Raw genomic sequence first — 13,192 nt, forward strand, 5'->3', positions numbered from 1 at the left:
AGCTCAAACCCTCATTGCATCAATGCTTGTAAAGCAGTACTTATCCTAAAGATCAGTGGCAAGCTTTCTGCCAGTAGTTCTGCTCTTGACATCTGGTTCCTGAGCTGAAAAGTCACTATTTAATTTTTAGAATAATGGGCTAGAACTATGTTACTCTTGAAGTAACATGAGTACTCTTATTAATGTGAAGTGTGGTGGCAAATTTCTGTCATGGAGCCTGGAACTCGACTGGAAAGCCAATGTAATGTGGAAAAGAATAGATAACTTCTACATTGGAACAGCTTCAGTCCCTGCTAAACTGAATTTTGAATTTTGATTTATATGAGTTATTGAGAGTTTGGAAGAAAGGAGTTTGACCTATTTGGGTAAAGTTTCCCCACATCTTTCTGTAATACTGATATTGGCTGCAGGAGTGGAATTCTCATTCTTGAAAGGTAAATGTGAGTCAGGACATTTTTTAAGGGGCTTTCATTTTTTTGATATTCATAGTCTTAAGAAGCTGGGCTGCATTTGGAGAGGAGAAACTTTGCATAACACCACTGTTCTATCCAGCAATACAGTGTAAGTGGCTTTGCAATGCTAAGCAGTGGAGAATGCTGCTGATGGACAGCTTCCTTCTCCGTGTTTGCATGCTCCAGGAAAGCTGAGATGCCCACTAAACACTTTGTCACTTTAAGCTGACTGGAGAAAGGAACTGCATAGAATAGGTTCCAGGATCAGAACTGTATCCTTTAAACTTCCCTGGATATAAAATGTAAGTGCTAATTTTTTAAACACTGTGTTTCCCAAGTTAAAGGGATCAGCATAGGTAAAGGGACTTGACAGCTGCTTCCCTTTTGGGATTGGAATTTTTACTTCCTTCAGAGCTGATAAAGTAAAACTTATTTGTTTGCCATATAGAAAGAAGTGACAAGTAACATCACAATGTATAAAGGAATTAAAAACTACACACTATGACTGAACAGTTCTTAATTCTTACAATGCTACCTCTTCCCTCTTCTATATTTGCCTTTTTTAATGAGGAATGCAATTTAAGTGGACATTGTTTTGGATGTTTTTCTTTCCAGCTTCAGCAAATCAAATTCTTGCACTTGCTCATTTTGTGAAACTTTCCACCAATACCCATCACTAATTATTTTTCTCACTGTGATCAGACTGTTCAGTTTTCTGTTGGCAGCTGAAGCTCATAACATATTGTTTATATATTGTAATGTCATAAAGTTCCTGTTAAGAGAAGTATGTTAATGTTTTGATTCTCACTTGTGTCTGAATACCTTGTATTTACTAAATGAATCCCATTTTTATTTTTGAAAAGATGCCTTCAATTATTTTTTAATCAGGTTTCCATCATGTACACTAAATCCCAATTTGCTGTTTTTAGATTTCTGCTGACAACTATAATGTCTTAGTGGCTTAGTTGTATGTCTTTTACTTGTCTCAAATTTCTCTTGTGCTCCAGTGTTTCATAACTGTTAACATGAACTGTTGCCATACCTCACTTAATGTTTTTTATGAGCACATGGCTCCTAAACTGGCACTCATTCAGATGATATGTTAGTTTGACCTGCAAGATAAAGTTTTACTATAAAATGTAATGTTAACATAGGTGTTGTTCTTGGAATGCAATGCAGGTAATTCAGAATGTTAGCCAAGACAGAACAAACTGTACTGCCTCTTGAATTCCTGTATCTCTGGTCTCCAGAGATTACTAATCTCCAGAGAAAGATAATGGACCACATGTTTAGTGTAATAAACCTTTGGGGTTTCTGCTTTATCTGCCGATTTTAAAATCTTTTAAAGTAAGCTCATATAAATAGGTTTTAATGTGAAATTTATTGAAAGGGAAACCAATATATATGTATTCATTTCCTGTCATATGCTCACTACTACCAAAGCTGCTCATTTATATTCCATGTGCTTCCTAACACAAGCAAGTTAAACCTGGAGGTACTCAAATCATTAGCTAGATATAAAGAGTACTTTGATATGGAATGCATTGCAAATTCCTTGTGTTTCTTCATCTCTAATTTTGATCTTTCATGTTTTTTACAGAATGTAAAATTCAGGTGCATGTGTGTGGCGCTAAAGCACACGGAGCTGTAGCTGTCTTTCTGTAAATGATGTCACTTGACATGGAATAAGGGTGGGTTACAAAACGCTCTTCAGAGCTACCTTAGTACCAGACTCATTTGTATATTGGGACATTAAATGGGAACTCCTGTTAAAAAGATAGATTTCTAACACTGGCACTGTTGCTTCTGTTCTATGTGAAAACTTCCTGCTAGTGTTTTTCAAAAATGTTTTGAAGACTCATGATTTTAGCTTTGTATAGCAGCTCAAATGGTTTTCTGGACAAAGACTATGCTAATATACTAGTAGTCAATATTGGCCTTGTATACATCAGTCCTGTTGTTTCTGTTCTAGTGAAAATCAAGTATAGAACTTGCTACACCTGGCAGACAGAAAAGAAAAACCCTGCGTTTGCAAACATGATTGTAGTTCCAATACAGAAGGCCTTAAATTGTGAGGTGACCATTTATTTATAATCTCTACTCTCTTTGCATTATATTGCAGAAAGAAGCAATTTATAGTTTTACTTCATAATGGAGCAGCTTCTGCATGAAGACAAATGAATAAATAGATAAATCTCTTTAGTTTCTATCTTTAACTCTTCATACTTTAGGAACTTTGGAAGTTAAAGTTTCAGGGGCATGACTGTAATACTGCAAGTAATAAAAACATTTATAAAAGTTACTGAATCAAAGGCATGAGTGAAAGTACACAGCAATAATAGCACAGTACAGATAATAATTGAGGTATTGGCTCAAGGAAAAACAGTGAAGAAAATGATGTGCTTTGAGAACAAAGGTACAAGAAGGTTTTTATCAGTGGTTATGCTGCTGTGCCCTGCTGCTACACACTATGACTTAGAACAGTCATAAAGGCAGATCCAGGATGACTTGTTACATCATACCTCGAGATTTTTTATTTTATTTGAGGTGTTTCCAGTCAACTGAATTACCATGGAAAGGGGTACAGGCCAAATCAGTGTTTCTGCCATTTAATTAGTATACTTCATTCACATTTTGTTCAATTGTGATGATTTCCTTTGGTTTTTTGGGGCACGGTAGGATAGAAATTGTCATCCACAATTTTCTGAAGTATAATCAGTCAAATTACTTTTAATGAATAGTCAAAGTGCATTGCTGTCCTAAAGTCTGAGAGAAAAGGTGCCTCTTTGAAATAAGGAAATTTGCATCTAAAAAGCACCTTTGGCTCAGTCAGCTATGTTGATGGTTACTCAGTGTCACCTGTTCCCTGTTAAAGCTTAACCAGTTTGCTAAACTAACATCCGTCTAAACCATTGAAATGTAAAGGCTTATATATTGAAAAGCTAATGGTAATTTTCTTTATTTATTGTATCTTAAATTTTTGCTAGGTAAGTGCCAAAAGACTTGGGAACTTTTCCAGAAGATTCACTGTAGTTCTCATTCACTTAAAATAATCTGAATTTTTTGTCTTCGTTTCCTGCAGTGCCCTAGTAAATTAACAACTTTACTACCTACTGGCATAGCCATGAAAGAGTGTTTGACATTCATGCAGTTCTGCAGAGAAGTTGGTAGCTGTGTTCCTTCTGTGGCCACAACAAGGAGCAAGTGTGGGCAGTGAACCATCAGTGATCTTTGTAATGCTGTTCACCAGTGTACCAGAGAGTTTGGCCCAAGTCTGAAGGTTATGTTTCCTTAAGGGAGCTTTATCTCTTAAAAAATCTTAAACCTCTCAACTTATAGGTAGAAGAGCAAATCCTTTCCACTTACAGCTGAAGTGTATTCTTGGGGTGTGTGCAAAAGGGAAATATTGACATAATCTTGAAAATCCTTTGCCTTTTAAAGAACTGAAATGCTAGATTCAGATATAAAAGTCATTACTGTCATACTGACATGTAGTTAACATCTCTCAAGAATTTTGTTTAAATTACAATGCTCACATCCAAAGCATGTGTTTGAACTTTTCTTTTGAGACACTGGATCTATAGAAATGTGTAAAGCCAGCTTTCATCTTCCTGAGATAGGAAAGTACTGGGGAGATCAGCTATTGACTGGCTTGGATTGCCAGCTCCTTTGAACCTCACAGAGCACTAATGATACCACATAAAGGATGTAGCTGCACACTAGAGGAACAGATAAAACGTGCACAATGTGTCTTGGCATGGGGAGGGAATTAGATAGGGCTATTGCCATAGGTTTAGTCCTGACAAAAAGTATTTGCTGCCATTTGTGTTTGTAAGAAGGTTAAATGTTTGCTGTTCTGGAGGGATCCTGTATAAACAGGATGAAGTAAATGAAGTCATGATTGAGCTATTGGTCTAAAGGTGTCTTGTGGGCTCATGTGTCACCTGGCTTCTTCTGGAGCTCCTTGTGTAGCTTGTAGTTTTGAAAAGCCTTGGAAAATGACTTTATGTAGTGATGACTTGTGTGCTCCAAATATGACTTCTTGGAGTGAGTGACTGATTTTTTCAGTTGACAGAAAGTGAACTTGAATTATTTTGTGATGCTGACAAATTAGAAGTATCCCACTTTTCTTGAAGGCAAGAGGAAGTGCAGCTTCTTTCAAGGTCTGTTGCTATCTTAACCATTTGTGGAGAGTGAAAGATATTTTCTTGGCATTAATAGATTACTTACATGGAAATAAAATAAAGTAGATTGCTTAACACGGTAAACTTAAGAATTACACCTTTTCAGTACTCTGTCTCCCAAAGTACAGAAGCAAAAGGACAGTGTTACCTATGGCTGTTGTTCAAAACAGTGACAATATCCCATTTTTGACTGTGAATGTGCAGTTAGCATCTGGATTTTCATTATACAGCTTCATCTTTTTTGAGTAAGACTTTTGTAAAGATCAGAAAATAATATTTGTGGCTTTGTATTTTAAATATTTCTTATTTATTTATTTATTTATTTATTTTCTGGTCCTAATAAGTCAAATCTGCCAGCAGTTAGTCTGATGGATATCAGGCTGTTATGATGTTTCTTTGACCAGTTACCTTGCTTTCATCTTCAGTCCTTTATTGCTTTATCCACCTCTGTTTATCAGGTTTCAGTCCCAACATACATTTTCATTGGTAATGGTACCTGTAGAAAATTTTCTGCAAACTAAATAGTTTTTCTAAAAAAAAGCCACAATGATGCCATTCTAATATTGTGAGGTATTTTAATATACTGAAGTATATGGAACAATATCTTTCTTGACAAAAGGTATAGTAGTTCAGTTGTTTAAATAGTTCTCAAGGGTTTGGAGAATGAGTGTTCTTCAATTAAATGTGCATGTCACGTTTATGTTTCTTTGACCTTTTACCTTTATCTTTCTTTTCTACTCAAAATGTCAGTGTTCTCTTTTGACTTCTTTTGTTTGTAGCAGGTACTGGATGCTCCTATCTCCTTAATTATATGTTTTTGTGTATTGCAAAACAAAAATCAATAAACGGAATTTACTTAAGGGGCCAATTTGAAAGACACAAAGGCTGTGAGGAAAGAATTATCAAGTTAATCACAAAAGCCTACTACCCTTACTCCAATTTTCAAACACAATGAGGACTATCTCAGTGGCTGAATTGGAAGTGTATAATCAGTGTTCAAATGTTTGCATTGTTTGGTTCCAAAAAATAATAATGGTAAAATAAAATGGCTGATGCAACTGCTCACTAGATGCATTTTTTTATATGATCCAAGCTTTTATTTACAGAAGACATGTCCTCATTTCAAATCCAGGGAAATTTCCTTCTAGAGCACAACTTTAGAAACCACAGGCCCTTGTTCTGCAGGCAAGTAGGTACCCTTTAAATATTAGCAATAGCAATGCCATCTGATTGCTTGCTGCCTTTGTGTATCTTAATAGTTCAGTAATAGTTATGAAGAACAACTTGCCTCTTCTTAATCAGTATTTTGATTTAACATTTTTTACAGTGTCAGGCTATGGAAAGCTTAGAACATTGATTTCTAGTTTAAATTATTTCCCTGCTGCTGCAGGAGTACTTAGGAAGGTTTCTATTGTGTTACCTAAACCATAGGTGTTCTGTATTCTAAAAATCATCTTGTTACTGAAAGTGCTCCAAAAATGGAAAAAAAAATTGGATACCTCATGTTTTATGGCTATGTACTGCTGAATACAGATTTTATGTATTTGTAAACCAGCTGTACCTATCTTGAATCCAAATGGTATTGCAGTACTCTGGTGATAGCCAGTGAGAAGAACTAAAATACTGAATGGATTAGTATTGCTGCTATTTAACTTCAATAATAAGTACTAATAGAAATTATTTTATGGTCAATAATAACCTAAGTGCCTCAATTAGAAGCAACTTTATATTAATTACAGATACTGCTGTAGGCACATGAAGGTTTGTGATTTTCATCAATTTTGATATAAACTAGCAGGGTTCTTGCTGTACTACCAGGTCTGGTTGACAGTGGCCTCTGTGCACAGCATTCCATGTGTTAACATGGTGTTATTATGTGAGCTAAATGATCATCCTGGGCAAAATTTCATTTGGTTAGACAGGTCAGTTATAGACAGGACTATACTCTTTGCCTGAAACCTTGTATTAAAATTCAGATAAAAGGTAACAATCACCAAACCACAGATGACAGAAATAAGACCTGTCCTGTTCATTTCCCCTGTTGTCCATGTGTGCATGTATGTTCTCCCACATCTGTGTTCCCTTGAGTTCTTGTTAGGTCCCACCAGCCTTGGCTACTGAAAGCCACATAAATCTCCTTGAGCTGCCATTCACTTACACATATAATCTTCTTTTAAGCCCACACAATACATTCCTCACTCTTATGTAGAGCAAGTTTGCTTCAGCTACAAGGTGCTTAGCTTGAGTTCTGTCAGTTCCATTGTGTTCCTCTCAGTATGTATTTGGACCAAGCTTATTGATTAGTAGATAGGTGCTGTTGCTATTCTATTGATTCACTTGCAGTGCCAGCAGGAGTTGTTGACGGAAGGATCACCCTTCTTTTTCTGGCACAAGTTGCAAGCAAATGTGTAACGTGTTCATCACTTCATTCCAGAGTTGTTTCAGTTTCTAAGTGTATGAAACTGTTACTACACTGCTTGCTGTTTCTTTTTTCAAAGTTACTGTACAGCTGCAGTACTTGGCTTTTTGAAAAGATCAGGTTGAATTTTGGAGGGAGATTTCAGCAGCATGGTGAAAGTGCCAGAAGAGTTTCCTGTGATGCAATCAGCATTCTGCACCAAGAAGTTTTTCTGGTTTCCATTTGGTGAGCAACTGTCTTAGTAGATTTTGTACTCCACTATCACATGGATTGAGTTGTTAAAAAAAGAAAAGCCCAGCCAAATAACCCTACAGCTTGAATTGAACTGAAACAAAATACTCTGAAGATGGCTATGAATAATTCAGTTTCCTCTGTTGTAAGGTAGATGAATCAATCCTTTAATTTTTTATACTACATGTAGGAGGAGTATAAAGTCACATATGTGAATAAGGGAGGGTAAACACCAAAATAGAAGTTAAAATTTAGAATTTAAGGAATATCCTGCTTTTTATATTTGTTACTTACTGGGCCAGCTTTTCAGCAGGTAAAGGACAATATAATGTTTTCTTCAAGCTGCAGCAAATCAAAGCAGGAAGTTAAAAGAGTACACTGTTTCCTAAAATTTCAGTGTTTCTAGAGGGAGAAGTATGCTTTTGCATTATATTAGTTCTTTGTATTCTGATGCATTGCTGTCTTTTATTTCTTTGATTTTTATTTGTAGTTTGAAACTTCGTAGTGTGTAACAGACATAAACTCTTAACTGGAGGTTGAATTAGCATGGTTTACTTTTAGTGTTCAGGGCTTAAGTAAAGACTTGATGAGACTATTTAGCTGTAACTTCTCAAAACAGATTTAGGCATGTGGCTACTGTGACTGTTCAGGAATTATCGGAAGCTGAAGCTGTGTCACCCTCTTAAATTACCTTGGCATATTGCTTAATGATAATCATGGTGAGTGAATACTATTAATGAGCAGAAAAATATGGAATAAAGTTGATGAGTACTTTTAGGGATACTTTAAGGTCATGTATGTAGCATCAGAACATTTCTAGAGGGAATAGGATTCTTAAATCTATTTTTGTTCTATGTGCAGCAAATATTTTTGTTCTATGTGCAGCAAATCACTAAATATTAACAATCTGTTAATGACAGTTCATTTAAAAAACCTTTAAATTTGCATTTTCTGTCTTACTGTTTAGATTGGAGGAAATACACTATGTAGCATAATATATTTCTGTATATTAAACCTCAGTTGCAGTGCCTTGCAAATGTAAAACTTGCTGATGTAGTTGCTGTTTTTTAATAGATCATTGACCCGTCAATCAGACTCTGACCATTTCAGAGATAAAAAGCTTGGCTTTCATTGGCTGCTCGGAATAGAGCACCTTTCCACAAATTAGGAAATGGTGTAATAATTAACGGGTATAATGGATATGTGCATTCGGGTTTCAGTTGTATCTTCATGAGTTTTAGCTCCTGTTATCTTTTGTGTAGTTAGTTAACCCACTGTCTGCCCACAGATAATTTAACTACAGTATAAAATGGATTCTTTTCGTGGCAGTAGAATTTTACTAAAATAATTGATAGTTTTTTTGCTCACCTTTTAAAATCTGTAGCGAATTGTTCTTTCAGACTTTTATTTAGAACAAGGTGTAGGACTTCACTAACAAAGCTCATGATGTGAGTAATAATTCTGTTCTAAAGCAGGAAAGCAATAGTCTTGTAAACATTTTTGCATACAGAGAATTTAGGTAAACTTTATTTTTTTTCTTTCTTATTTACAGACTTAAATGATTTTAGGTACTGATGATTCCTAGTACAGGAAGGAGTTTGACATCTTTGACCCAAAAAGTCACTTGGAATTTGCCAAATATATCATTTAGTAGTGGACATATTGCATGAATCAAAAAGTTGGCAGGGGTTGTTTACCATTCCTAAGGTAATTCATGTTTTGAAAATATAAGCTATACTTTCATTTCAAACATTCATTAAATAACAGCAATATTCAATTCCTTTGTGTGATCATAGAATCATAGAACAGCTCGGGTTGGAAACTCTTAAAAACCATCAAGTCCAAACCCTGTGCCATGGGCATGTTTCACTAGACCAAGTTGCTCAGGGCCCCATCCAGCCTGGCTTTAATGTACTGGCACTGCAAAATGTGAATCAGGAAAGCAAATCCTAAGTGTAGAGAAGTTACAGAATTGGAAAGTTAAGGAAAACTCTGAATTTTTTTGTCACTTGTATACCTTTAAGCATGTCAACAAGCAAAAGAGAAGCCCCTTAAAATGAGGGGCTGATAAATTACTATATAACTGGACATTTTCTATTTTTCACAGCTTTTTACATCATGTATTGTAGCCTTTGTCTACAAAACTTATTAACATCACTTCTTTAGGGATTTAACCTCACTATCACTTTGCTTAGTCTTTCTCTTACCTGATCACTGCTTTAGTGTTGACTGTAAATTCTGTTCTGGTTATTTATATATTGTCATTCTTTAAATAATTCAAAGCTTTCACAGCCCTGGGTATTGTCCTCTAAGAGTTACCATTTTCTGGGACTAAATTTTAATGTACAACTGCAGAAGTTTGGACACTCCAATATTTTAAGTGGTATTTATTTTGTTATGAGGATAAAAGTGAGCAATACCAGTCACTGGATTTTTAGTTTCTTTGTATTTTACCCTATCTAATTTTAGTGATTGTATATTATTTTTCAAGTGACAGCAATGATATACCAGAGATCACTATTCTGGGGTGTTTGTTTTTTCCATGTTACAATGAGCCTTATGAATGTGCAGATTTATTGACCCCTAGTGGGGTTGTTAGGAAAATGGTTACTAACTTAATTAGTGCTAAATGAAAAAATTGCCTATTTTTCAATGCTGCATTTGTTTTAATGGTCTTTTCCTTCTATTTACAGCTGGATTAGCTCTTGAATTTTTTCTGGTGTTCTCTACATCTGCAGAATTGCATATTGAAGCAACTTCCATTAGCAACAGCACTCCCAAAACAAGTAGCTCTAATCAGCATTTTAAGGAACAGTTATAGCAGTTTCTGCATATATTAAAATTATAATTATACAGCAGAAATTTAAAAAAATAAAAGGTCATCTTTTTGTGTGCTGTGTAAGTGGGCTTATTTTTAATTAGCTAGAAAAGCTAGTAATTTCTTGAGTAGTTTGATACTAGATAAATGAATTAAAGCAAATCCTATATCACCTGCTTGAGCTTTACTGATCTCTTAGTGGTTATCAAATAATTATTATTTATCAGTAATAGCCTGAAACAGTAGTTTCATGCCAAAACAGCATGTAAAATATTGCATTGTCAGCAAACTTTTAACCATTTACTTGAAACTGTAATTTTCTGGGAGATTAAATGATCTCCTAACTATGCTGTGAAGATTTCTTACATTTATGTTAGATGAGTTAAAATCAAGTATTGAATAGTGAAGTCACATTTGACTGTTTAATTAGCAATGGTAAATGAAGACAAATAGGTCTATAAATAAACTTAATTTTAACTTCATTATAATGTGTTTTCACATATCAGAATCAGAAACTAGGTGTTGCTGTAAATTTATTTTTCTGTGCAAATTTGACAGAAATAAATGCTAAGTATTTCTGAAATAATTTCCCTTTTTTAGATTTTGTACATCTATTTTTATAGGCTTTAAGTACTTAAGTAGTGTATTTACCAGTTAAACAATGGAATACTCTCATGAATTTTAGGTGTTTTTAAAATTGTAAAGAAAAAGCAAAATCCTTTTTTTTGCATTTGCTAATATTTATTATTGTGCTTATTGCACAAACCACACTATTTAAAGTCAAACTTACACAGCAGTCAAAAATGTCAAAAAGACCTCAAATCCATATTTTTGTGGGAGCACCCAGCATTCCAAGCCCGCTGGAGGGGACAGAGCAAAGCTCAGCCCGCAGGGGCGAGGCATGGAGGGAGCTGCGCTGTTGGTGTGAGAGCCGTGGGCTTGTCTGGGGCCAGCTCCGGGCTGCTGCTGCTCCCCCTGTGCCCCAGGCACAAAGCTGCTCACCCACAGGAGCCCCTGCCAGTGGGGACAGCACTCAGCAGGGCAGGGGCACGGCAGAACCAGGAGAGGATTGGGCATCTTGTACCAGCACGCCTAAAAAGAGCACAGGTTTAACTCGCTCTGATTGTCAAGAATCCAAAGATAGATTTACACCTGCAGATGTAAACCAGGCTGCACGTCAGCACCTGCCCCAGGGCTGTGCAGAATCAGCTGGACTGGAGAAACCATCAGGTGCCTGCTGCCCAGAGCTCACTGAGAGAAAAGCCCACCCTTCAGAAGTTAACAGCTCTGACATTCCGGCTTTGGTTGCCAGCACTGAGCAGGTCAGGATCCATCTGCAGTCTGTGGGACTTCAGGCAGCTCGCAGAAGTGAGCATCATGAACATCTAAGTCAATGTATGGATAAGTTTTCCCAAAAAGGTCAAGAGTCCAAACCAGAAGAACCAAATGACTGTGCAGATTTTGCAGTGTCAGCAGACACCGAATTTTGTAGTGTGGTGACTTTGAGTCAGGTGGCTTTTTTTGCACAGAATGAGATGCAGGAAAGTATTGTAAAACTATCAGAAAGAGAAGCAGGCAAAAAAGCTGAAGAAGGACAGTATGATCACTTCCAGTGTGATTCCGGTGTTGGAACATGTACTACTAATGTGACTGAAAATGAATTTGAGGAAGAGGATGCAAGTTCTCTTGAACTTTTCAGTTCTGAGGACGATGGGGAAAATGTTTCAATTAAAGCTACAAAACAGGAAGAAAGTGCCCAGGAAAATGCAGAAAAGTTTCAAGAACTTAATGTTCCTCCTGAGCAACTTGTAAATGAAATCCATATTGAGCCATTGGGCTCTGGAATACTGTGCTCTCAAGGGAACTGTTCTCACAAGAACTCTTCTAAAAGACCCCGCAAACATGAAGATTCCTTTCATCTTTCTCACTCAGCATTTAAAAGACAACTGAAATCCAAGAGAGCTAAACTGAATTCTTCTCCACCTGGTTCTGGGGTGAGAGTGGGTCCAGACAGGATGGCAGAGTTCAAGAAATTCCAAAAGAAACTATCACTGCTTAAGAATTGCTGCAGCAAAAATCAAAAGTACAATATTTTGGTCACAGTTGTACATCCTTGTCATATCAAAGAAATACAGAAGAAGACTGAACCAAAATCTTCCTGTAAAGTTCCTGTAGCAACAGTTGTTGTTATTGACCAGTCAGAAATTGAGAGGAAGGTGGTGCTGTGGCGTGGTGCTGCATTTTGGTCCCTCACTGTGTTCCCTGGGGATATCGTACTGCTTACAGGTGAGAGTTCTTCTGGTTGCCTTTTTAAAATATGGGTCTTAAAAATGCCTGTTTAAAGTAGAAGAATGTAACAAGTAATTTGGAGCTATGGCTAAGCATTTTTAAGTTGCTTTCTTATATCACTTACATCATTTGAATTCTCAGTCATCCTGCCAGTGGAACATTGACTATTCCATGGAAGTTTGCCCTCAGACACAGCCATGGAGAGTCAGGATATTTTGTAAGGTGTCAGTGCTTTAAAACGGTTGTTCCTGAAAAGTACAAGTCTACTACAAACCAGACCTAAGCAGTGTCTCCTGGGAGGCTAATAAATTTAAGAATTACATCAAACTAATGAGAAAATTTTACTACCTCTTTGTAAATGGTGTTGGTAGATTAAAAAAAAATCCACTGTGTTTCCAAGTGATCTCTTTCAAACCCTGTGCCTTACACATCTGTATGTAAGACAGTTATATAGTCAAGGAAAATAATAAAAGAAGGTACACTTCAATATTGTTGACATGTGAGTTGATAAAGTTTTTTCTTGCAGATATAATAATGTATGAGAATCCTTGGTGTGGAGAGGTCATGCTTCAGTCAACATTTACCAGTCAGTTACTGAATCTGGGGAACTGCTCAGCTCTCAATACAGAAAAATGTAAGATTGCAGTGCATGAGTTGCCATGAAAATCACAGTAAAAGAGCTATTTTCCATTTTGCTGGCAATACCTCACACATGGGATTAGAATGGAAATGTGTGCAACTGAGAGGTACAAAACAATAGAAAAATGACAGAAACACCTGAGGACAAGATGTGGACATG

The 13,192-nt window shown here is 36.3% G+C and overlaps 1 protein-coding gene across 11 annotated transcripts in view; it reads left to right on the forward strand.

Moving 5' to 3' along the window:
* SHLD2 (shieldin complex subunit 2) overlaps positions 1 to 13,192 on the forward strand; it is a 28,806-nt gene that overhangs the window by 8,936 nt on the left and 6,678 nt on the right. For 2 of the 11 annotated variants that reach the window (XM_077784552.1, XM_077784551.1), the window contains 2 exons: positions 9,980 to 12,390; positions 12,920 to 13,027. In XM_077784552.1, coding sequence (XP_077640678.1) covers positions 10,908 to 12,390; positions 12,920 to 13,027 — 1,591 coding nt within the window. In that variant the 5' untranslated portion in view covers positions 9,980 to 10,907. Of the gene's footprint in view, positions 1 to 3; positions 12,391 to 12,919; positions 13,028 to 13,192 lie in introns of those variants that run through there. The other 9 variants (XM_077784549.1, XM_077784545.1, XM_077784544.1 and 6 more) reach the window with 9 other exon arrangements.

This window comes from Lonchura striata, chromosome 7, assembly GCF_046129695.1.
Source record: "Lonchura striata isolate bLonStr1 chromosome 7, bLonStr1.mat, whole genome shotgun sequence".
Taxonomy (NCBI): Eukaryota; Metazoa; Chordata; class Aves; order Passeriformes; family Estrildidae; genus Lonchura; species Lonchura striata.